We start from the raw sequence: 24,809 nt of genomic DNA, 5'->3' as shown, positions 1-24,809 counted from the left end.
TTACAACCGGAAAAAATAATCAGCATACAAACAAAACCAGCTGTCTATTTCAATATTTTTATCAGTATCGACCCATTTGAAGAGGGGTTATCGAATGTGGAGATTGAAACATTACGTGAATCATGCGATAGACACGTGTTTCTTATCAGGAAAGGTTGGCGAAGACGCGTTTATAATTATATAAAAATTTTATTTCTTCTTTCAAGGGTTTCGCTTGATGGCGCCTGATAAATCAATAAATTTGACAAATTTGACGCGATTTTCAAACACGTTTTCAACATCAAATAAATCATTTTCGTTCTGATGTGCTGATGGTTTATTAAAAGAATTTTGCTTTATTACTTTTCTCACATTTTTATCCAAACTATTATAAAAAAAAATACTTTTTTCGTAACTCGGCTTAAAAACCAAATAAAATTGACAGAGTCATAGATGAAGAGACCAGTCTGATGAAACGTTGGAGGTTGCGTCTCAAAAACAGACAAACATATCAGCATTATTTCGCATTGAAAAAATGTATAATTCTATGCTGATTCCAACTGTTGTTATCCAGATTCAAACTTGTAACAGCAAACACAACAAACGGTGTAGGTTACAGAACTTCAAAAGTACTTTAACGCAATCAACAAGAACGAGCGCTATTATTGCAAAGAAATTCAATCAAAAACAAAATACTTCTGGCATTCAATAGGTCACACTCCAATAGTCGTTAGGGGAAATATAAACAGGGAAATATGTTATGTAGGAATTGTAACTCAGGCGACTTACGTTGGTGACGGGCATGCCAAACAGTCTTTCTCTCTGGTTGTAAACCTGGGCGAGTCCCTGGCACTCTTTCAGTTGTTTATTAATCCGACGAACTTCGTTGGCGACTTCGTGTGCTTTCATGATCTCGTTGTGCGCAGCAAAACCAGCAACCACCATCTGCAGGATGGTTTCAACCACGTTTATTGGATGGTTTCAACCATACACAGTGGATGGTTTCAACCATATTTATTAGATGGTTTCAACCACGTTTATTGGATGGTAACAACCATATTTATTGGATGCTAACAACCATATTTATTAGATGGTTTCAACCACGTTTATTGGATGGTAACAACCATATATATTGGATGGTTTCAACCACGTTTATTGGATAGTTTCAACCATACACAGTGGATGGTTTCAAGAACGTTTATTGGATGGTTTCAACCATACATAGTGGATGGTTTAAACAACACTGCACATTTTCTGAATGTCTTGACCCACGTTAACAGGATGTTTTTTTGAAGAACCCAAAATAACAAAGTTATAAACTTTTTATGCATAAGTTTAAACGACCACACTTAAAAAGCTTGGTGTGCTATCAGGGATATCTACGGACCCGACAAGAATTTTTAAGAGGCGTGTACGAAAGAAAAGCAAGCGACCAGGAAGGCGTTAATTCCAAACCTGCAGAGTGTCGAGCCGATCTTGGAAGTTGTTCTGGTCTCCGAGTTGGAGTTTGTGGAAATGTTCCTCCAATTCCTCGAGGGTGGCGTAAGTCGCTTCCATCTGGTCCTCCAACTTCTTCGGCCATCCAATCGCGGACCATCTGAAAGATCATAGGATGTGTTGAAAATGGTTTTCCAAAGTAGGCACCTCGTGTTTAGCCAGGTTGACACCTTAACGCCACCAGTAAAAACGCATGAAATTTAAACACTACAATCGAGGAAAAAGGCAGTATTTATGTGTCCTTCAATGAAAAGGTTTTGAAATCTGGTAGGGGATTTGTATAAATTATGGATTGCGGCCCAAAGGTTGCGCAAACGAACGTCTATGTGACGTGACGTAACTGAAGTGTAAACGCATGCGTCGTCGTCTCAACGTTCCAAATCCGTCTATTTGTACTTTTCAGACAGCGCAGTTTAAATATTTCATGACTAGGATAGAAGATAGCAGGCTTTTTGGCACACTTTGTTCAACCGCGGAAATCCGCAGTTGGGAAAAGCAAATCGAAAAGAAAGACGTGTGAAGAAAGACGTGTGTATGATTACGCTTTCGTCCAATAGAAAGGCAAACAAGATTAATATCGTTTTATCGATGGGAAACAACTCTCATATCGTTGGCTGTAGTGCAATGTTTGTTTGATAAATAAATAACAGCAGAGCTAACGATATCAAACTATTGGTAAATTCATTTTCCGTGGTATATGGAATTTGGTAGATAAATTACTGGCAAGTTGTGTGACTGCTTCAACCTTGAAAACATATTTACATAAAAAAATCTCGCGGTTTGGTCACAAAGAGCGACAAGATATTTCTAACACTTGTTTGATGGCTGAAAAACAACTTAAAATTGACATTTGGTCACAATCGAAAATGTGATGCGCCAAACCAACAGCCATTCCGAATCGCCGCAAAACAATATTATTTATTTTACATAGCTGACCAAACCCATTACTTCATATGCCAAACAGCCTGGGAGTACATTCCACAGCTATCAGTGATCTGACCTAAAACCCACAACAGAAAAGTCAAAGGACGGCTCCTGATGGGCATCATCACGAGGCCATGGGGACCAACATGACTTGTCGTGATGGAAACAAACAGCAGCCAATCAGCCAAGTTACTGTCGGTTTCCATGGCGACACAAAACACAATCTAAATTTACAAGGAATTGTAAAACTCTTTTCCAGGAAAAGTTGCACTAGGACAACGGAAATGTCAGTAACGTGTGATGCTGTTCTGGTTATCCCGCAACATTCTCACCAGACAGACGTCCCGTAGTGGCAACAATTACGCAATGATCCGAAAGGATCATGTTAGTATATTTTTACCACAGAAGGAATCCACATGTTTTACTTCGTCAAGTTTACAAGAAACAACTAATCGGCAAAATCATCTCAACCATTTTCAAAAGCTTCAATAAATATCACGTCATCTGGAACTAATTGCATCAGCTCAGTCGTGGAAACAAACAGTAAAATTTGCAAGTCAACACCACGCACCAGCAATTGGATGCAAAAAACGTGATACATGAACAGTCGATTCACCGAGTTTGGATTTAAGAATCATGTGAGCGAAAATACGGGTCGCTTCCATGTCAAAACCGGGTGTATTGTGATGATAAATACGCACACAATGACGCAGAGTAAGTTCCTCTTGAAAGCCTTTTATACTAAGTAGATGAACTTTAAATGCAAGCCAACCTCGGTGGCATCACAAATATTGTTCGCCTGCGCTCTGAAATGACGTGTGTGAGGAAAATTGTGTGGTTTTCACCAGGGTAGAGGGATTTCGACGGAACGCGGGTTCACCGTTCGGTTTCCATTCGTCTGAGCAGCTGTTTCAATTACAACCGCAAATATCTCCCTTAAGGTTGCGAGTGCAGGCAATATTAATAACGAGAAGATCGAGCCAGAAATAAACGAGACGATATAAAAGACGGCAATTAAATGATACCCAGGCCCGCTAACTGTTTATTTGCATTGCGGAGAGGATCAGTAAAGAGTCTCAAGGTTGCGAACTTATTGCGGACAACAGATTATAAGCGAGCTACTCGGCAATGTTAAGGATTTAATAACGGAAATTCTTAAGCATGACACGAACGGCACAGTACATGTTTTGCAAGTTGATATGGAAACAATTTTTCTTTGGACGTTAATAGCCTTTGACCTTTAGCGGCGAAAGTTATGCACTGTTTTCTTACAGAGCAAATGCATTTTCTCTTCATTTGCAGTCAGGCGATGCAGATTAAATTCGATCGTTTTTAGCACGACTGCGGACGCGGTGAGAGCTTCTGTTATCAGCCAACACCTCATGTTTTGCCATAAATAGCAAGTATTAGCTACATCGGTAAAGGTGCCCGACCCATTCTAAGAATAAAACCTGATGGCGATTTGTGACCAGAATATCCCGGGTTCAAATCCCGCCGTGGGCGAAAAACGTATATCTGTAAAAGTATTTGAGATATTCAACACAACTTTAATTTCGAAAACCTAATTGCCGCTCTCCTGGTAACAACATTAACGAGGTTTGTATTTTAACGACCTTACCTATACCGAAAAACCCTTTCACGTTAAATTACAGTGACTAAACCTAAACACTTTTAAAATTTGTCCGCTTGTATCGACTCTAGGATAGAAATTTAGTTGCACGGTTTGACGAATGTATCAGAAACGTCCTAACGATAAAACAATCTTTTAGCATGAAATAGCGCAGGTTTGACGGGTAACTTGTCTGTTGATAAGGAAGCTGTGAACGCTTCCAAACGCTTCCAAAATGCTGTGTCGGTCAAATCAAATCAATAATGTTCAGATACATAATACAGGCAACATATAAGCTACTCGGTGTGAGAGATATTTGTTTCACGGTTATTTAATTTTGAAATGTGAGTGTTGTTTTGTATATTACTTGCACGTTTGATGCGTTATTATCTTTTCCACTAAAGGTAAACAACGTCGCAATAAATTTGCTAACGTCAACATGTGTTGATTTATGTAAGAGGTGACGGTGTCTTAAAAAATGTATTAAACACCAGAAGCATTTGAAAGCACAGTAATAACGATTTAATTATGACGGTTTACAAATCTTGAAGAAAATAGTCAATCTAATGCGGTGGATATTTTGTGACGTAATCGTGAATCACACTTCTTTCGTCGTGACGTCAATTTGTGCAAAGAAAGGTTAAGGATGATTAAGGAGCTTGTCACTCATAATTAATTTACAAAATCTTTGAAGGAACGTAAGGAAATGCAGATGTAAACGAGCTTCAACTTGTGAAGACACGTGCTTGCTGAACATGGGGTCACTGGTGATTGTGACACAGTTTTTGTTTAAGCATTTAACATTTCATTCGCTTTAACCGCGTTGTTTTCCATATTCCAACTGATTTAACGTCGGTATGATATAAGCAAGTTTTATTTTCTGCGCATATGCTGGCGTCTAACCGCACTTCCACCAAGGCAGAACAGGGTATCGGTCATGTAACGGCAATGGAGCGCACACGAATTGAAATGACAGATAAAAATCCCAGATTCAAGTTTTAGAAAAGGAAAGAGGGCGCAACGTCGACAGCTTAGTGTCAAACCGTATTGGAAAGGGAAGTTGTATAGATGGTATAGCGGAAGGTTGGGAAAATTATACAACAGAGGTGATCGCGTCACCTGTCACTGGCGGTCAGGCATTAATTAACTCGTAGCGAAGAGTTCAACACAGAACGTGAATTAAGGGGCTGGGGTTACTAACGCGAGTTTAAAATAACGGAGACTTCAACGTTTTGCTGCCGCTTGAGATTCAGTCAGTGTGGTATTAAACGTTGCCTTCGTTGAGACATTTTAACGTTGGCATCAAAGTATCGATATTTTGCAAAAACAGCGGAAGTTTTCTACAGTTTCGCCGAAATACTTGTCAATCCGCAATTGTGCGAGAACGTACGATAATAGCTGAGTAGAAAATGGCGGAGTTATCAACTAAACGGCGAACACGTTGCTGTGAGTCAGGCAACTGTGAACTTTAGGCAATATTTACTTTGTTCGGAAACGAAACAGTGAATTGAAAATTACCCCAAAAGTTGATCATAACCTTCGCAATTTTGGTTTCACAAACTGCTCGCGAAAGTGCCAAAAATCTGTTATCAAGTCAACCGGCCGTTAAGTAGATGGGAAGTAGTAACGGTCAACCCCTTAGGCATAATTTTATTCGAGCACTTATTTTTTTCACTTTTGCATGGCGTTGTATGTTTAGGTCCGGAAAAAATGTTTTGCGAAGAGTTGCCAACTGATTAAACCGACAAAGAAGCAAGTGCAGTAAAACTGACCATAATGTAGTTGAGTATGTGGCGGGCCTTAAATGTTTAGTGGCTACACATGTCTAACCATTCCCAAAGGGGTATTGTGGACTGCTTGAATCTCAGGAAAATGTAAAGAAATGCGTGATGAGTTTTTCCATCAAAGTGCAGTATTTTGATATTCTTTTTGTTAGGTTACGGTTATGTGCTGCATATAACCGTAAGCTTTTACGCGAAATAGCATTATTGAATAATAAGTAGCGAATACTTTCAGAAGAGTGAGCGAGTGAGGAAAATGTTGACCAATTTCGTTGAAACATGCACGAAGCAACTCGATCTGATCTGCAAAACCGCCTCTAATACTGTGCAGAAAACACGTCCTAGTATGAACAAGGTACCACGTATCAGACCAAGCCGGTAGGAAACCTGCAAAGCGGCAGTCGGCATTCGTGACAACGTTCGACAGCAGCCCAGACAAATCCCAAGACAAATTAATCTGGGGTAGGAACTCATGTTGCGCTGAACACCAAACCAGAAGGATTGCCCCGTAAAAAATAATTTGACCAAAACCGCAGAGGAAAACCACGAGACACGCGAAGGATGAATTAAAGAAGAAAGATTGACGGTTACTCACACAGCTGGAGTTTCACTCTTAAGTCATTTCAGTAGGCGTCCACTGCTGCTTGGTGAGAAAAAACAGAAGTTAATCGTTGCATTTTGCACTGAATGATATATTTGAAATGTAAACGTTTGGAATGATGCTGCTAACAGATATTTTTTGGCAACCGTTCTGACGTCAAAAAATAGTAATGACAGGGAAAACGATTTATCGACATTCAGGTATGGTTTGGTTAATAGAAACAACAATTATAAGCTGTGTTTAATGAGAATCAGAACTAACCGAGGTTATTGGACTTTACTTGGGAGTTGGTAAAGAGGCCACAAGCAGCTTTGCGCATTTTTTCCCTGAAAAACATGATTATTGCGATCTGACTTTTTTCCTTTTCGTCCGCTTGTTTTTTTTCGCCCAGAGGGTATTCAAGGTTGAAGAAAGACACAAGTGGAGATTAAGTCATTTTTGCGTGAGTACAAATTGCGTGTTGCGAAGGTACTTTCCGCGTTGTTGCAGAAAGCTACAAGGCAGTGTATACGCATATTTGATGGCACCTTGGCGTAACTGCACAAGATATCAACTTGTGACTTGATGACCTTGTTCTGTTTGTCGTAGGTTTATGTAAGTTAGAAAAACTGATCCATTCGAGATGCGACTGCTGGCAGGGGTCATCGGATTTTTGGCGCTTGTTCTGCCGGAAATGAGACACGCAAACGCGGGTAAAACAGCGACAAAAAGCGGTCTGGTGAACGCAGCGAAAACCTCGAAGCCGGGAAAAGACGACAAAAGTGAGAAGCATTTGTATAGCGGACAAAACCCGCATTATTATTGCAGTTTTAAATAAAATAATTTAAAAACGATGTTCGTACCATATTTGGGTATAATTTCTTGGCATTTTGAACACATAATTTTTTTTTGCCGACCAACTGTTTCAATCCAATCTTGTGCGTATATTTATGCCAAAATAGTCATTAAAAGGATTATTATACATACATTTAATTGGTTTTCGTACCCAATCTGGTATAAATGTATAGTATTTTCATAACCCACCCCAACGAGTCAGTCCCCTGGAACAGAGCACCCCTAGTTAAACCCTGGAAGACACAAAAACAAACCAAAGTGCGACCCCAAACCAAGCACACCTGCTTAACATACAATTCATACACAAAAACGTTACTGCCGAAGAATGACCAGAACTAAATTTTTAACAAGGAAACTTGTTTGTTTCAGCCGACAGTGTAGTGAAAACAGCAACGAGGGAGAGAGGGACTTACAGCCCTCTGAACATCACGAAAACTCCAATACAACAACTGAAAAGTGACCTTATGGACGGCTACGATGCCACAATGGCGCCTATACTGGACTACGAACACAACGTTAACATCCAAGTCGGGTTTACCTACAGACAGGTGGGAAGATTATTTAGATGGTCCTATAGCTCTGACATGAGGTGTTGAGCAAAAGGGTTTGACAATGTGTTTGGACTTTATGGAATAGGATCTTATTATGGTTAACGGCTATAACAAGAGATTTCCTATCACATGTTAAAACTGTGAGACGTCTCATCAGGGCATCAAATGTCGGCTATATCCTTCTTTGTAGGTTAGGTAATAAAACACTTATCGCTTACGCAAAGCGCTATATTTCAGCTTCTTACAAAGCAACAATTAGGTTTAAATTTGCGAACAGTAGCTCATGTCGTGCCTATTTCACCACATAATTGTGACCGAGCAGATTCGGTTGCTACTTGAACTGCAATAAATGTTTGAAGTGTCTGCGCCCAAAATAAGCTTCAGCAGCATCGTAATACATGGCATACCATATCACCTTACGCGTACTGGCGTTACTAATTGTTGAACCATTGATGAGGGTCATAGGAGGCGTAAAGCAAGCAACATTGTGCGTAAACAATTCCAACCAATTCACTAAATCCCATAAATTACATGCAAAAAAGCGAGGGAAGAAAAAGTAAAATATTGTACATTGTCATCGTAAGCCCAAGACTGAAGTGGCCACGTTCGCTTGTCATGCATTAACAGTCACCATTGTGACCGCCTACAAAGCAAATCACATATAAGCCCAACCTTGAAACACGTAAGGTCGTGGGCACCCTTCGCACATATCGTACGCACGCATATATCAAACATTTATGAGCAAATTAAACGGGAGAATTTAAACTTACAAACTGTGTTTACGTCGCATTGCAACACGTGCATTATTGATTGGGGAATTCGAGATAGTCGGCCAATAGATTTCATTCCAATTGTCCAAGAAAAGAGACGCTTTTGAGCATTACGTCCTTATGGCTAAAGATAAGCAAGCCATGTTAAGCGGTCAGATTTACCGGGAATTATAGGTGAATCATACGCCTTTCGAAGTGTATACTTGGGATAAGCAAGCCCGGTATATACGCGTTTAAAGGTTTGAGAAAATCACAGCTGATTCACAAAAAGCAATGAAAGAAAGCACCGCTTTTCCACATATAACGATCGGTCACCAAGTAAGGAATCATCCCAAGACTCGCATTACAGTGAAAACAGCATTCCACTTATATCCCACGACTTCACGAGTTCCGGGTGCAAAATTAATCGGAACAAAACAGCCACTGGCGCTTAATTTGTTATGGACGATTGGTTGAGTGCAATTATAGTGCGTGGATTGTGGAAATGGGTTTGTCACATGCCTTTTAGGTTTTATGTATGACCTGGGTTACCAACGACAAACCTCCAGCACCGCGCCACATAACCATGCCAATAATCTGTATTTTATGATCAAACAAGCAAAGCACACAAGTCCAAAATAAGCACGAAATATATGGTAACCCTGCCTATAAAGTTATGCCACTCCAGTATTGTTCCTCAAGTCACAATGCTTAGTTGTGACCCAAAAGATGTTGTTTTGTTAAACTTTCGGATAAAAATTGCCTTTCCCCTATGATCCGTTTACGAAGCAAAGCTTTTAGGTTGAAACAGTTCACTGACTTTGATATGTGTCATTGGATTATAGCGTTACACAAAACATACATAGAGAATGTGCTTCGTGTTTACACACATCCGTTTCAACTCGGTGTGTGGTGATACGGGGTCAAATCATCATCGCCACCTCAACTTTACACCGACCTGTCCACTACCGGCTTTTACGTTGCTATGACGCAACCGCGCAAATACTTGAAACAAACTTATTTTAACCCGTCGTTTATGAGCGATGACGTATAGTTATTAGGTGAAACTTGTAGCAGGGATCACTAATATATTTACATTTTAACATATATTTTAAAAATCTGTCCTCCTGGCCCAATTTACTTTTTATTGTCCGACGTTTTACTTGCTATACCTTACTTTGCATTGAAAATACTTTTTACATTAGAAACGTATTTAGAAACCACTTTGGTGTTCAACAAGCTTTTGTGGAAAATGAAACAAGATTGGAAACAAAATTTAATTTGTCACACACATTTTCTTCAGGTCCTGGACTTGGACGAGAAGAACCAGGTACTGAAGAGTCTCATATGGTTCCGCATGGTGTGGAAGGACATTCATTTTGTGTGGGATCCGGAGGATTACGGCGGTTTGGAAGACAGTAAGCGACGTTAATATCATGATTTCTTTACCAAGTTTTGACGCGCTTTAAGTTGGATGATGTAAACTGTGCACTGAGACGGGTAGGCACGTTTTCGTGTGGCTTAACCGTCTACGTGTCGACCGAAACGGTTTGGTACTCAGTATAAATACTTGTGGTTCCGAGCTCGACCATTTCAGTCTCCTGCCTTTGATTTGAGGCAACAGTACTCAAAATGCAATGGCGAAATGCGCAGAATGCGAACAAACAAAAGGATGGTTTGTTTGCAACGCGAGCTCAACGCGCGGTCAACGTCAATACCAAGAATCCCAATTAAAAAGATTTCTTATTGCTTTCAGTCGAGATCCCGTACTCCTTGGTTTGGATGCCGGACATTGTTGTGTACGAAGAAATTGGTACCCGAACCTACGCACCGAGGCTGAGCCACGTTAAAGTGAAACACGACGGTACAGTTCAGTATCAGGAACCAACTTCTATTGAAACTTCTTGCAGCATCGACACCGCCTACTTCCCTTTCGATGTACAGGTTAGTAGTGGGATTACACCAGCATTTTCGCCTTGCGAGAATATTCACAAAAATGAAAAGATGATTGTGGTTGTGCTTCATTAACTACATTGATTCTGATTTCCTGTGGTGCTGACGTTGCGTAATGCCACATCGACTGTATTATAGAGGAAATTCTCCTGAATAGTATTAAAGCAAATACTACGAAATATAAATGGAACATTTATGAAATACAAATGGAAAATGTATCACAAGTAAATATAGGGACAGAACATAACTAAACTGGAAAGAGACAAAGCAAGATCTTTAATCTTTGCCTTTCGAAGGTTTGCGGAATGACGTACGTGTCGTGGTCGCAACCAATCACTCGCATTGACCTTTCAAGCGACAGGGAGTCATGGAAACTGGCACGTGACACCAAGGACTACTTCATCAACACTGGGGAATGGAAGTTGGCGAGGATAAACGTCAAAAAAGTGGTAAGTAATCGAAACAAATACGTTTTTACCAACTGAATGAGACAAAGTTGACATAAACTTCCATCATGGCAAGGTGTCGATGCCTTTTTTAAGGAGAAATATATTTTTCTGCTGTTAAACATCTTTATAGCTGTCTGTCCGATTAATTTTTACAGTGTTACTCACCACCAACTGAACGTTTATTAACTGTATTCCGCATACAGTATGATTTCTGTGGACACCAGGACGAGGTTAAATTTAATATTCTTTAAGTTTTATCCGCGTTCTTCGACAATGAAGCAAATTTGCAACTTGCACTTAAAACCACGTTTTCTTCACAATTTCTAATCCTAATCTTGTGAACGTTTAGGTTAGAGACTACGGGGCCTTAATTGAGGGAAAAGCTGCTCTTAATCAGACGATAGACAACGCAACCACACCAAGGTAAAAGTTTCAGAAGCGTAAAAACACAAAACACTTCGGTGTTGGTCGAGGAGGCTTGACGTCAGTTTGGGAAGTAGATAATACTAAATAAACACATCGATCCATTATATCGGCCGGCATACGATGTGGAATATGAACCTGAATACATTGCGGGATATCAGACCGGAGTCTGTTTATTTTGCTGGAAATTGTGGGCTTTGGAATCTGAATGATGAATCACTTTATTGTATTGGATTCTTTTTCCAATGAATTATGGCTTAAGTGCTGCTAGTTTACCAACAAGAGTTAAGGCACTTGTGCCGTATTAACTCCTTGTAAGCTGTAAGGTTTTGTTTTGGTATTTGTTCAAACCGTCATTTACCAGCGAAAACCAAAACAAAATGGTTTCTGAACAGATGAAATCTTTAGCTTTGAAAGCCAAGCAGTTCGAAACCAATATGATAATCTCTTAACTCATTCGAGCTGGACTACCTGGTCAATTAAATAACATTGTGGTGGATCCGCAGGCTCGGATAAATTTTAAAGACATTTGTATCATGATATTGTCCCCATATACAAAATAAACTTCAACACTCAAAATATTATTGTTTGAGAAAGTCTTGTGGACCAACTTGAGCTCGCTATGGAACCTAGGGAGTCCATGCACCCCCTTTTGGGAAATCTCGCATTGGGGTATAAAACCAACCATCGTGTGATATACAGTCGGTAGAATTACATTCCACGTTCAGTTTTTTACTTTCAGTTGCTCAAGTTTAACATATTTCTTTTTAGCCCAACCAGTCCGACCGACCCGACCAGCCCAACCAGTCCAACTGAAGCACCGATGTTTTCGAGCAAGTTGGAAAACATTATGGAATCCCCGACGCAACATGTTGGTACAATGTTACCAGGAAACTACAGCATTACGGACAGCATGTACTCAGAGGTAGGAAAAGTTTGTAAACACTCAAAACAATTTTACTTCCACCAGTCGAGTTGGTAGTTTCTTGTTCTTGAGTAAAGGGATTTGAACCTAATTATCACTTGACGCTTGTAAGTGGTCTCGAGGGCGCTGGCAGCGTTGTAACATAAATTTCCCAAAAAGCACTGAGTTTAATAGAAAAATACATCTAGTAATACCAGCAGTATCTAGTTGTAATATTTGGTAATCCCGGGCGGGATTCGAACCAACAACCTTTCGCTTGAACCCAGGTGGTCTTCACAATGGTGGTGAGACGAAACTCTTCCTTGTACATGCAAAGTATGCTCTTCCCCAGCATCATCCTCACTACGGTGGCTCTTCTCGGATTCTATCTTCCTCCGGAGTCGGGAGAGAGGATCGGACTCCAGATCACAATTCTCCTCACGTTTATGGTAGGAAGTTATCACGATTTTGATAGTTTAGAAAGTTTTTGTGACTTACCACACACTATACGTTTAGCCTCGTTTTAAGTGGTTTACTTGTATTATGAAGCAACAAAGCCTACTATAACTGCTGACATAAATTAGAGGATTGTTGCTTCATAATGCATACCAATGCAGGGAATTTCTGTCGCATAGATAAAGACAATGCCCAAACGAGGGCCAGATTCTTGTACAGTTAAGGAGCAAGTGTTTTACTTGATTGACGGCCATGCACTTTCACTGAGAAAATCGAATTCCTAAAGTACGTACGCGCGTCTTTAGGGTAAAAGAAGCCATATCATACATATGATATACAGCCGTGCTTTGGTTGACGCGATTTTGTCAACTTTACATCAAGGTCTTTCTCCTGGCGGTCGGTGAGATGTTTCCAGCCTCCACCGGTCCTTACTTGGGCGTTTACTTCGTCATATGCATGGGGTTGTTGGGCGTAAATCTTGCCATGACGGTGATGGTGCTTCACATACACTTCAAACCGGTGGTAAATAAATCGGGGAAGAAGAAAGAGTTCAAGAAAACGTCGAAGAAAACAAGAATGAAGAGGTGGGGATGCAATATGTTATTTTTAAATTTAACTGATCTTCTGGCATAAATTAACGTAGTTTTGTTCAAGTTGTAGTATGTCTGACAGCAACAGTAGAACAATAACATGTTATTGTTGATGAGTAAATCCAGTAAAGTGAATAGAAAGTAAAAAAAAATCAGTTTTCATGCCTTGCAGTTGTTTTTTATGGGTACCTGTTTTTGACATTGGAAGACAAATTAGCACAAGTGAATTTCTTGTTGCAATGCCCAGGTGCGCCGTATCCTGCTGTGACACTGACACGAGCGACGACGAAGTAAAGTGTGAGAAAAAGAGGAAGCGGAAAAAGAGGAACGCTTCCGCTATTCCGCGCCGTTGCCGCATTTTCCTTCAGTTTTGCGACAACTATTGGACGCTGGGGGAACGTGGTTCCAGATGGATGCGTCCGGTAACCGATGACGAATACGATGACATCCCAGGTGATGACGTCAACTCGGGCGATGAGTCGAACTCGAACGAGTGCACGTGGTCGGATTCGCGCGACCAGAGCACTGCAGTGCAGGAATCACCGGTGGATTTGCCTGAAGTTCGGGTTTCGAAAGGGAGCAATTCGACTGTGACGGACGTACAGTACGTCAGCGAGACTGGGCAAAGATTGATCCAAGACAGACCGAAAAGGTTTGTAGTTGCTTATCCAGGCTTATATTGGTAAAGGTGGCCGCCTATTGGTTGTAACACTGCACACGATTTTTGAAACGTGTCTACGAAAAATCTTTGACACGAAACGTTCGTTTTCAGTCAATAATATCACGGTATATTTTGAAAAAAAGTAATAAAGATGCCTTCTCGCCACAGTCACACATTTATACGTGATATAACAAATACAGTCGCACGTACACATTTCGCCACACAAGACGATAACGAAAACAACCTTACTTGATAAAGAAAACCTTTCCCTTTCAGCGCAAGCGCCGTGAACCTCTCAGTCACCAAGCCATCCCAGAATGAGAAGAACGGAATAGAAAAGGGAAAATCGACAGGTTATCTTCCCCCAGACGCAAACGAAGACTCGACTCCATCAGCTGCCTCCATCTTTCGGCTCACAAATGCACCAAAATTGGGCGATAATTATGAGACTAAGAGCGACACCGAGCGGTCAAACGTGCTGCGTCATCGTGTACTGAACGCCCTCCAGGAAATGAAGGGGGTGATGGCAAAGGTATTTTTTTTTGTCTCATGTTTTAAGCGCTCTCTATCTTCCAAAACACATGTAAGCGCATAAAAGTTCTGTATTAAAACTTATCATTGTGTTCTTGTTTAGAAACGTGTTCAGAATCATGATATCTAAACCACAGTGTTGGCAGTTTGTACCGTGTTTCGAATATTAAGAAAATAATAGCCCAACAAAATTTCCTCTGGTCTAAATGTTTCTAATTTTAAACGACATAAGCAAAAATATGACGAACAATTTAACACATGTGATCAGTTTGATGAAAGTGTTGCCGCTTGTGCGAACCAAAACTATTTTTGTAACAACAGACCGATCCCAATCGCAAGGGAAAATGGAATTTAAAGAAGAAGACTAAAAAGAAGAGCAAGAAGCAAGATGCCGAGAAGAAGAGGCAGCGGGAACGAGAGGAGGAACAGGAGCGTCAAGATCTTGAACAGGAGGAATGGAAGAGCGTGGCGCGTGCGGTCGACATCATCTTTTTCCGCATCTACGTCATTTTCATCGTCTTTAGTCACGTGGGTTTGTTGGGCGCGGTTTACGCGAGTTGGAATGCGGAAGATCACACGTGATCGATCTTCTGTCGGCTCGGAAAAAGTGGGAAACGTTTACGAGTACCGCAAAGGTCAATGTCAAAGAATTTGGTCGCACCGTGTGTTTATGACGTCGCTGCAATTTTCAGTGCTTGTTTGAATGAACGTTGTTTCCTGGCGTTTTACCAAGCTGTGCTTGAATGTATTTTCTAAATGACGATGCGACTGCCTCACGTGCTATTTATATGTTGAATAACGTTAATTTTGTTGCGGTTTCATTCTTCGCCGTAAGTCTTAATGTTTATTCATGCAGTTGTTGACCGCTACCGATAATATTCACATCTTATCGAGGCTTTCTTGACGCAACTCAGCTCCCGGAAGGCGCAAAAAAACACGTTTATCAGAGCTTTTAACGGCAAAAGCACAGTTGCATCATTTTGTCGCATTAATAATGAATCCACTCCAACGCATTAAAAAATCCCAAAGAGAATAAAACAGAACAACAAAGCGTGAGACCCAAACAACATAAATAATTCATTCGCCTTCTTTAATCACACCCATTGAAGTATTCTATGATGTCATATTACTTTTTGGAACGTCACAAACATAGTTTGCGTATGTGAAGTCATAATGTCAGTTGGGGGACACTTCGACCCGAGGAAAAGTTGAGATTGTCAACCGCCAAACCAGGAGAATGTAATGAGTGTCTCTTATTGCGTGATGTGCCAAAGCGCTTTGAGCTTTTATTGAGTGTTCGCCCGTCTTATGGCATAATAAAGTTCGAAACCGCAATCAGGTTTGAAATTGCAAGCGACCTACAAAGGTATACAAGTTTCTGAAGGCTGTAATTGACTATTCAGCTTTGAATCAAATGCAGTAACAACCCATTTGTGTGCTTGGTTAAAAAAATTCGGCAGCAACCGAAATAACTTACTGCAAAAAATCCAAAATGAAACAAACTATCAGTCATTCGACCTGTTACTCCTTTTGGTGAAAGCCAATGAATAAAAAGCGCCCTAACATGGAATAAAACAAAAAAAATTTCAGTCGTCAGCCCCCAAAAAATATTTACACCCCCCTTTGGAAAATCAATTTTTAATCCCTGACTCACTTGGCGTTGAAGTCATCCTGCGAGAGGTTGTAGTAAAACTCCTCGATGAGTTCGTAATCTCCCATGGCGCGGTCGATCCTCTCCTGATGCTGCAGGAGCTGCTCCGGGACCCCCTTCATCCACTCCCTCATCTCCGTGAGTTCCTCGATCGTGTTTGGCTTCTCGTACAACTTTCGACTGATCAACTTGCACTCTTCGCACGCCTGTGATTGGTCGAAATAACGTCACGTGGTTGCAGGGTGAGTTGATGTTTTGTGGAGATTGCGGTTTTCAATAAGAGTTTGTGCTTTTAAGGCGAAAATTCGTAGTTAGTAGGTCTTATGTGTCTATTAACCGCGTAATTTAGATTCAATGTAACTGCAATTGGTCATGACTCGGTCACTAATCCATTTCGCTTATCGACAAAACACAATTCAACATCCTCCCTTTTTCACATACACTGTACAATAATCATCAACAACAAAATGCAGCAAAAATGTCTAGGCCTTATATGTCTATTAACTGCGGATTTTAGATATAGGGCGATCATGAAACTTCAATTGGTGATAAGTATGTCAGAAATTAGATTGAAATTGTAGCAAATCGTAAATAGTAAACCACACCTAACATCAAAAAACAGCAGCAAAATCCCAAAAAAACAGCATTGTCAATGTCTGCAGCTCACGGGAGTCATATTATTGGCTCCACTTTACTTAAATATTGTCAATAAACAGAGATAAACTTAACAGCTGAATAACTCACCTCATCAGCCTGATCCCTCAGTTTTTTAGCGAGCAGTTCCAGAACCGCGTTGGCCAAAGTTTTTCTCTTCTTGGACAAAGATTGCCGAAGGTTCTCGGTTCCGACCCAGAAAGCTCCCACGACGATACTGGAAGGAATGGAAGATTCGAGTTTTTCCTTCTCGAGCAAGTGCATGTCGACTTCGGCCTTAACCTGGGCGGCCGTGTGTTCTTGAGCGTCAAACTCCCTGTGAACAACACATGTGTAAGTAAATAATTTGCAACTACGTCGGTAAGTTGGGTTTGTGGATTATAGACTTTTAATTCTGCACCAACGGAAAATTAGCAATCTTACACGCAATTATATACAAGTGTTCATGTCATATCCGTATTCTTAAAACAGAGGTTGTTTTTTGAGCGGTTTTCTTACTTAATGTAAGCGTCCACGTCAAGGTTGTTGAGCTCCAAGTGTTGTTCATATTCCCTCGCGTAAGCTCGCATGGGAATTACAGCTTTCTGTATTGCGTGGCTGGAACATAAACATACAGACCGTTACAGGACTTTGCAAGTCGGAACAAATTCCAAAACCCATAGTTACAACTGTCCTAAATTTACTGAGTAAGGATGTTCGCAGCGGTGACGACATTTTTTTGCCAAATCGCCATGAAAAAAAAAATGATATTGCGACAAATTAGGCCTATATACTAAAGAACATAACTCACGATTATGTAAATCTTCAAAACAAACAGTAAAGTCCATGTAACTGCTTTTTCTCAGACCTATATATTTCTATGTTACTAGGACCACATTTCGTTCGTGGAAAGGTGGACAGCTACTTTTTTTTATCCCTGGCCTCAATAGCTACGTCGGTTTACGCAACATCTATACACGTTTCGTCTGCATCACAACAATACTTAAAGCTCTCACATGATGGTTTCTCTCAATTCCTCCACGTGGGGCTCGTGGGCTCCGACGGACTCCAGAAGGGAAGATCCTCTCCAGAAGAGTTCCTCCAGGACGTAGCGCTCTAACTGTGGAACATGTTGTGTGGATGCGATCGCTTTGTCGAACAAACCAACCATCGACGGTTCAAAGTTGTCCAGGGGTGTACTGTAGTGTGCCCCACTCAGATCTGCACGTACGACGAAAAAGGGATTTTAGGGAAATCCACATAAAATCGTTTTTACAGCAACATGCACAATCCCAACATGTGTGTAGAGATCTTCGCTCAAAACCAATAATGACGTCCCAAAATTTTCAGGAGGCAATTTTCTGTTTTGTGCGTATTTTGCTCGCAATTGCCCTTCTTAAAGGAATGTGTGTTGCTTTTGTTTTCTACTGGGATTTCCCTACCTTACACCCCTCCAGCAGACGCCCATGAACACACGCCTTTAACCTGTCAGTCAGTGCGCATTTAACATTAACAGGCCCAAGAATCCCAAACTTCAAATCCACGAAAAACTTCCACTTTCAAGTTCCGTCACACATGCTATTGTTACATCACAAGGCAGAGCACTCACCCATGACGAGGTCTATGACGAAAAGTGGATTGCGTTTGGGTTTGAACTCGGACACAAGAAGGGTGTTTCCCCACTGTAAGTCGTCCTGGCACCCCAGAGTCTGATGGCAAGCGTCAACGACCATTTGGGTGAAGTTGCTCAGAGAATCTTGCACTAGGTACCGCAGCGAGTCCTGTCAATCACAGCAATTTAGGGCGGGACGTCAGTGTATGATATTCTTTAAGTTTAAAGACACTTTGAGCCAAACGCCTTTTACAATTTCCGTGTTGGACTGCAATGCTATTAAGAAGATCCCGTAAAAAGTATAAACATAGCCAAATTAAATAGTGTTTCACAGCTACAAGCGAAATTGCTATGAAAGTCTATTTCACTCTACAGGAATCAGCTTGTGCTGCTCAGTAGTGATGACCGACGGATCTGTCGTTTACGTATCAATATCCAGGAAAACTTCGCTTTAAAACTGGTATTTAAGTTTAATTTTGCCAAGTGATGGGTTCCAGTGAATGAAGGAGTCATTGGAACACGTCTTGCCTGCATAATAAACTTGACCATTTCCATGTATTTCTTGAGTTTTGAGATGCGGTAAACCTCCCAGTTGCTTTCGTACATGTTGAACCAACCCTTGCCCACGTACTGAAAGCTGCTGCGCACAACACTGCGCAGTGTGGTGATCCAGGAGTCGCGAAGGAAGAGTTGGACCTGAGAAGGATAACACGTCACACGTTATACGTCATACTTGACGCGTCACAGGCCATACGTAACAATAAGCATGGGTTGGGATTGGTTAAGCTTCAATCTTTTAGTTTAATTCAACATTTGACGGTCATACACTGTTAAAAAATTTTACAGTAAAAACTACTGTCAGTAAAAAGACGAACCCGTCCCGTAAATTTTACGGCAAAATGTATGTATATGTTACAATGTTTTTTGGGGTAATTTACCAAATCATACTGTCAAAACTTGCCTACATTTTACTATCTATACCTCCGTAAAATTTCAAGTTATAGCACCAACTTTACTGTGGATTCATAAGTATATTTTGGTGTTTCAACATCACAACCACCAATGCCACAGCGAACGAAATACATACCAACCACCGGTGCCACAGCGAACGAAATACATACCAACCACCCGTGCCACAGCGAACGAAGTACATACCAACAACCCGTGCCACAGCGAACGAAATACATACCAACAACCGGTGCCACAGCGAACGAAATACATACCAACCACCGGTGCCACAGCGAACGAAATACATACTAACAACCCGTGCCACAGCGAACGAAATACATACCAACCACCGGTGCCACAGCGAACAAAATAATCACTTAATTTTACAGATAATTATGCTTCAGTGTCATTTCCCAGAAGCTTTGCAAGCTTTAAAATCTTGGAATTAACTCCTGAGAACCTCCTTTTTTTGGTGGATTTTGCACCAGGTGCATTAATCTTGAAGATAAATCTACATGATCAACAAAATTTGTCACAAACTTCAGACTAAATGATTTTAAGTATCATACCTTTGTAAGAACTCCATAGTGAGTTCACCATACTTGGGATAACTTATATTAAACACATAGTATGTTGCAAAAAGGCAGACCAAGGCCACAAAAAAGTTTTCTGTTGAGCATACAATATTTTTTTCGGCTGCAACACATATCTTTTTGCTGGAGGACGGAGAGCTACCTGTAAAATCAAATCTCATAACAAAAGAAAGTAATCTTGGAAATGGCTTACATACCAAATATGATCAAAAATGGTGTGGGTGGAATTTCTCCCAAAATGTCGTCCATCATAAATTCATCCTATATACAAAATTGCATTATATACATGTAAGCAATAAAGTAAGTTTGTACTTCACATGTTACATAAAACTAAATTTGTCCAGGTACAATTCAATTTGAACTTGACATGGTCAATTATTTTATCTGAACCATAAACAAGTTTCAAATGTTTTAATTATAAATACCATGTAGCATTTAATTAATGCATGTTGTTCCTCGTTGAAATAGGCTGTCAGCAATGCCAAAACTTCCATTGTTTTAGGACTTTTTTCCTCTAATTGAACACATTGATCTTTAATGTCTTTATACACTGCTTTTATTGGAAGTTTTGAAGAAAACTTCAGTGCCCTACAAAAGATGCACTGAATAGACTGGTTAAAGGATAAAAATGTCTGCTGGAAATTACTTGTATATTTGCTGACTTCGTTTCCTCACATCTGTCGGAAGTCGTTTAAAGGTGTCATGAGTCTGCATTAGCTGATCATAATGTTGCAAAAGATATTGGGGTTTGCTTAAAAATGGCCAATCCTCCATAACTGTTTTAATTGTGTTACCATCGTTTATACTCTTCCTTTGTTGACCAAAAGTACTTTTCATTAACCTGCCAACTTGTTCAATATCTTTGTCAACTTTTTTAAATTCATTTAAAAGCCATGTTTTGGCGGTTGTATCGGATACATCTACATCGGGCTTCCAATTTACCACTCCATATGGCTGCAAACACTTCCCACTTTGTGGTACTGTCCTGTTTCCAGTACATTGAAGCCTTTTAAACTTCCTACTTTCATTTTTAAACCTATAGTAGAGCTGATTCGTTAGGGTGTTGTGGCCACTCCCAATAGGGATGCCATCAATCAGATCCCTAAAAGAATCTGGATATTTCTCAACTATCGCAATCGCGATTCTTTCGAGGTTTCTCCTGCCTGGAGTCTTGGTTATCTGAATAAAAAACCTTTCATTTTGCTTCAATCATACAGTAACAACTTATAATTAAACTAATATAAATCCAAACTCGACACTACAACAAAAGCTAAACTGAGTTAAAACTGTTGGTAGTTTTTTGCACATATCTACTATTATAACTAAATATAACCTTCATAACATCTTCAACTGTTGCATGGACAATCTCTTTGCTTAAATAAATTGGGGGTCTCTTTCCACTTTCCAAAATGTCCATGAGTTTCGGAGAGCATTTATTCCATGGAATTTTGAAACTATACATCCACTGTGATGTGTTTAAATCATCATTTGAACTTTGTGAGGAACAGGGCTCCGTCGAAGAACCAGATATAGAATCTATAACAATAAAATTATTACCAGCAAATCTATATGCACCAACTTCTAACTTACCAACCTGTATCAAATTTAGCAGCTTTCAAAAGTTTCCGGGCCTGGACTAAATTAAAAATTCCAAGTAAATCACTCGTTTCTACATGTTCCAAGTCTTTCAATGTCAACACTCCAAGACTCTCCAAAAATGAGGAGCAGTTTTGTAAGTGTGTGTCATTACTTGACAATTCGGGTAAAACTCTCAGTAAGTTAGCATTCATTTTGTCACCTATAAAAAGTACGAATTTTTTTTGGATGCTATTGCAAAACAATTTCACTTAAAGTACAGATTGTTTCAGCGGAAATATTTTAGCACCATTAACATTATAAATAAAGAATGGAGCATGTGAAGGCAGTGTGTGTACAGACACACAACATATTTCAGATAGCTGGGGTGAAATAGTATAAACACCATAGTGAGGATAACAACATGCCAGGTGTTTGCGGACAATGCAATGTAAACTGCCTTCATGAATGAATAAACCAATCAAAAGACCCAATTGCAGGTCAAGGTTGACTTTAGAAATTATTACATACATATTGATTTGGAACAGTGTGCAATTAAATTTCGCCGATTTCACAAATACACACTTTAGGGCATCAACTCCAAAATTCTTTACAGCATCAATTATTTCCTGTGGATATGATACATTTCCACACACAATTTCAACCTCAGGACCAAAATAACCACATTCAAGTAAGCATGATTGAAGCAACTGGTGGCTGTGTGATAATGAGTAACAAACATTTTTAAAAATTTTAGAGTGTCGTATTATTCGTTTGAAATATGAATGCTTGCTTTCAAACCTCAAAGTTGAATAATACACCAATGGGCCAAACTGCAATATAGCCCATGAATAATGAAGCATATAATGATGCTTCGGACGAAGTGCTACATGTAAAGTTTGAAACCATGACCATTCCTTTTTTAACCAGCAAAAATTCTAAGAAACTTAACAGTAGCTGTAATCTGTTACAAAACATATCTTTATAAATTACACTACGAAGTACAAATAATGCTACTCACCAACAACTTCCAACCATCGGAAAACAAAACCAGAAGACCACGCCAAGTCTTTCCCGCCGAAGCTTACATTGACCCCTCACCTATAATTACGTCATACGGAACATAGAAACATTTGACGGATGAGTCAAAGTGCTAGGATAACTAAAAACGCACCGTGCTAACAGTACTGACTACATTAGCAGTATTGTCTCCATTAAAAAAGAGAAATATCCAATTATTTTCAACAATATCGCCATAAAAGCAAAAAAGTTTGACCAGGTGTAATTATTTTCTTGTTCGGATCGGACAGTTTGAATCTGACCGGAAGTATTTAAAACAGTAAAAAAATGAATCTGTCTGCCAAAACAACAATAAATTGGATGAAATATACTTTAGCAGACTGCTATAAACAATACGAGAATCTCCCGTAAAATATAATATAATTCACTGGTTATATGCTGTAAAATGTTTTACAAATATGTTTCGTAAAATTTTACGGCGTCGAAAGCGGTAAAATTTACGAAAATTTTTAACAGTGATAGCGAGGCATTTAATTGATACTGGTAACGCAAGAATTTTAAACTCATGCACATTGAGGAGATGTAACAATCTACTTTCTGTCACGATTCGCTTCAAGCAAATTAAAAAGACCCTGTTTAAAATGAAATCTTGAACAGACATTAAGTGTAATGCCATCTTTCTACCAAGCATTGTAAATTTAAAGAACTGTTTTTCTGGCCTAAGGTTACGAGATTTTTATACAACCGACGTTTCGTCTATCATCCGGTGAGACTTCTTCAGGGTTATCAACATGTTATCAACATGTTATCATAGACATAAACACCAAAAACGCAAGAAAAAAGTAAGAAAAAAGCGGGAAATAGATAACATTGACACCGCTTGCAGCGTCACGTGACCAGGTGTGCACTGTAGCGCAACAATTACAAGTTGTTCTAAACCGCTGGATAACACAATGGCATTAAGTGTTCCAACAATAAACGGTTTCGCACCTGGGTGTAGGCCTGGGATTGCGTTTGTTCGAATTCTTCCAATTTCATGCTCTTGGTGAGGGTTGTGTTGAAGAGAGACATCAATTTCACCTTGTTACACTCGGTGTGGACCTGTAACAGAACAACTACAATTTATACAGCGATCGTCAAGTAACGCAACACTATACGTAGTTTACATATGGCGTCGAGTTGTTTCGGTGAATTATGACAATGCACAAACACTTAATAACATATTTTGAACCTTTCCCGACGCAACGATCGCTTCCACGCGCGTCCAAATCGAGTTGAAGGCGAAACAATCGCGTTGTTCCTCGTAATCGTACTCGGGTACATCATCAGGTGGACCTGAAATGGTCAGAAAAAAGGTTTGTTAGTCCCTCTGAACATCGATTTGTACTTTCAATGCATATCAATCATTGACGTATGGGACCACATACGTACATACGGATACAAACGGTTTTGGAAATTAAGTAATTTAATATTCGCAATTTAGTCGGCAAGTTCCAACAAAAGGAAGTCCAAGCCCTATTGTTGAACAAACTCATGTTACATTGTACGAGAGATGTGCCCGAAAGCTCACGAGCATCCTGACAACATTCGTGTAAGCTTTAGCAGGGTGGAATATGATATCTGTGACTCGATAAAAACACATCATTGTGCAACACTATCTATTGTGAATTAAGTCCTAACTGCCTTGTCATAGTACAACACTAATTCCAATATATATATATATATATAAACATAATATAAGTAGCATGAACACAGAAGACACTTAGTCAAATAAAGCGAAACTATAGTTTGAAATAACAAGGTCAGAAAAACTTTCCGCAAAATTCAACATTACAATTTAATACCTTGAAAATACTTTTGGTCATTTTTGACGAACAAAAGTAAAAAACAAATAGTGAAACAGTCTATGTTTATAAAGCGCAGTCACACATTGCACATTTCATATCTCACCTGCAGCAAGCGAAATTTCTGATCCTGGTTCAGGCGTCGTGACGTACGCAAAAGATTTCGGACTCCGCGAAACGACGTTGTCGAATGTAAGTTTGTTCATGGTTCTTTTGAAGTCGATCCCAACTTGCCGCTCCAACGTTTCCACGCATTGCACAACTCTACATGCAAGACTTTACAGTTAGAAATGACGTGGCTTTAAACAAAATTGCATAATGAGCCAATGACGTTATGAACATGGACAGCTTCTGGATCAAAACTTTTATATTGACCACTGTGGAATAACGTTTGTGTTCCAGTAACTAAGAGATGTACTGCTTTTTTCATTAAACCTGTTC

General features: G+C 39.8%; 3 protein-coding genes across 5 annotated transcripts in view; 1 reads left to right on the top strand and 2 right to left on the bottom strand.

Moving 5' to 3' along the window:
- LOC145911321 (dynein axonemal heavy chain 1-like) overlaps positions 1-24,809 on the bottom strand; it is a 61,566-nt gene that overhangs the window by 33,347 nt on the left and 3,410 nt on the right. For both annotated transcript variants that reach the window (XM_082998629.1, XM_082998630.1), the window contains exons 9-19: positions 24,475-24,632; positions 23,756-23,859; positions 23,515-23,625; positions 18,917-19,084; positions 18,386-18,557; positions 17,793-17,997; positions 17,296-17,394; positions 16,888-17,113; positions 16,147-16,349; positions 1,435-1,576; positions 769-924 (exon numbers count right to left, since the gene is read on the bottom strand). In XM_082998629.1, coding sequence (XP_082854755.1) covers positions 769-924; positions 1,435-1,576; positions 16,147-16,349; positions 16,888-17,113; positions 17,296-17,394; positions 17,793-17,997; positions 18,386-18,557; positions 18,917-19,084; positions 23,515-23,625; positions 23,756-23,859; positions 24,475-24,632 — 1,744 coding nt within the window. The remainder of the gene's footprint in view (positions 1-768; positions 925-1,434; positions 1,577-16,146; positions 16,350-16,887; positions 17,114-17,295; positions 17,395-17,792; positions 17,998-18,385; positions 18,558-18,916; positions 19,085-23,514; positions 23,626-23,755; positions 23,860-24,474; positions 24,633-24,809) is intronic.
- Positions 6,985-15,790, top strand: LOC145911181 (uncharacterized). Of its 2 annotated transcripts, none has more exons than XM_082998438.1 (12): positions 6,985-7,152; positions 7,595-7,773; positions 9,829-9,943; positions 10,282-10,469; positions 10,775-10,927; positions 11,277-11,350; positions 12,122-12,275; positions 12,542-12,703; positions 13,092-13,294; positions 13,548-13,952; positions 14,238-14,493; positions 14,832-15,790. In XM_082998438.1, exons 1-12 carry the CDS (start codon positions 7,014-7,016, stop codon positions 15,072-15,074), a joined length of 2,271 nt encoding a protein of 756 aa, XP_082854564.1. In that variant the 5' UTR covers positions 6,985-7,013; the 3' UTR covers positions 15,075-15,790. The 2 variants fall into 2 exon arrangements, with proteins under 2 accessions (XP_082854564.1, XP_082854563.1); XM_082998437.1 differs by having other exon boundaries at positions 14,814-15,790.
- On the bottom strand, positions 19,730-21,719 carry LOC145910591 (sterile alpha motif domain-containing protein 3-like). Its single transcript, XM_082997777.1, has 7 exons — positions 21,524-21,719; positions 21,263-21,465; positions 20,576-21,108; positions 20,355-20,517; positions 20,127-20,190; positions 19,906-20,071; positions 19,730-19,847 (listed from the first exon to the last, which is right to left on the bottom strand). The coding sequence occupies exons 1-7, from the start codon at positions 21,717-21,719 to the stop codon at positions 19,730-19,732; spliced, it is 1,443 nt and encodes a 480-aa protein (XP_082853903.1).

The sequence above is a fragment of the Ascidia mentula genome, chromosome 8, assembly GCF_947561715.1.
Source record: "Ascidia mentula chromosome 8, kaAscMent1.1, whole genome shotgun sequence".
Lineage (NCBI taxonomy): Eukaryota > Metazoa > Chordata > Ascidiacea > Phlebobranchia > Ascidiidae > Ascidia > Ascidia mentula.
The sequence above is the reverse complement of the archived record's forward strand: the minus strand, read 5'-3'. Positions and strand labels throughout refer to the sequence as shown.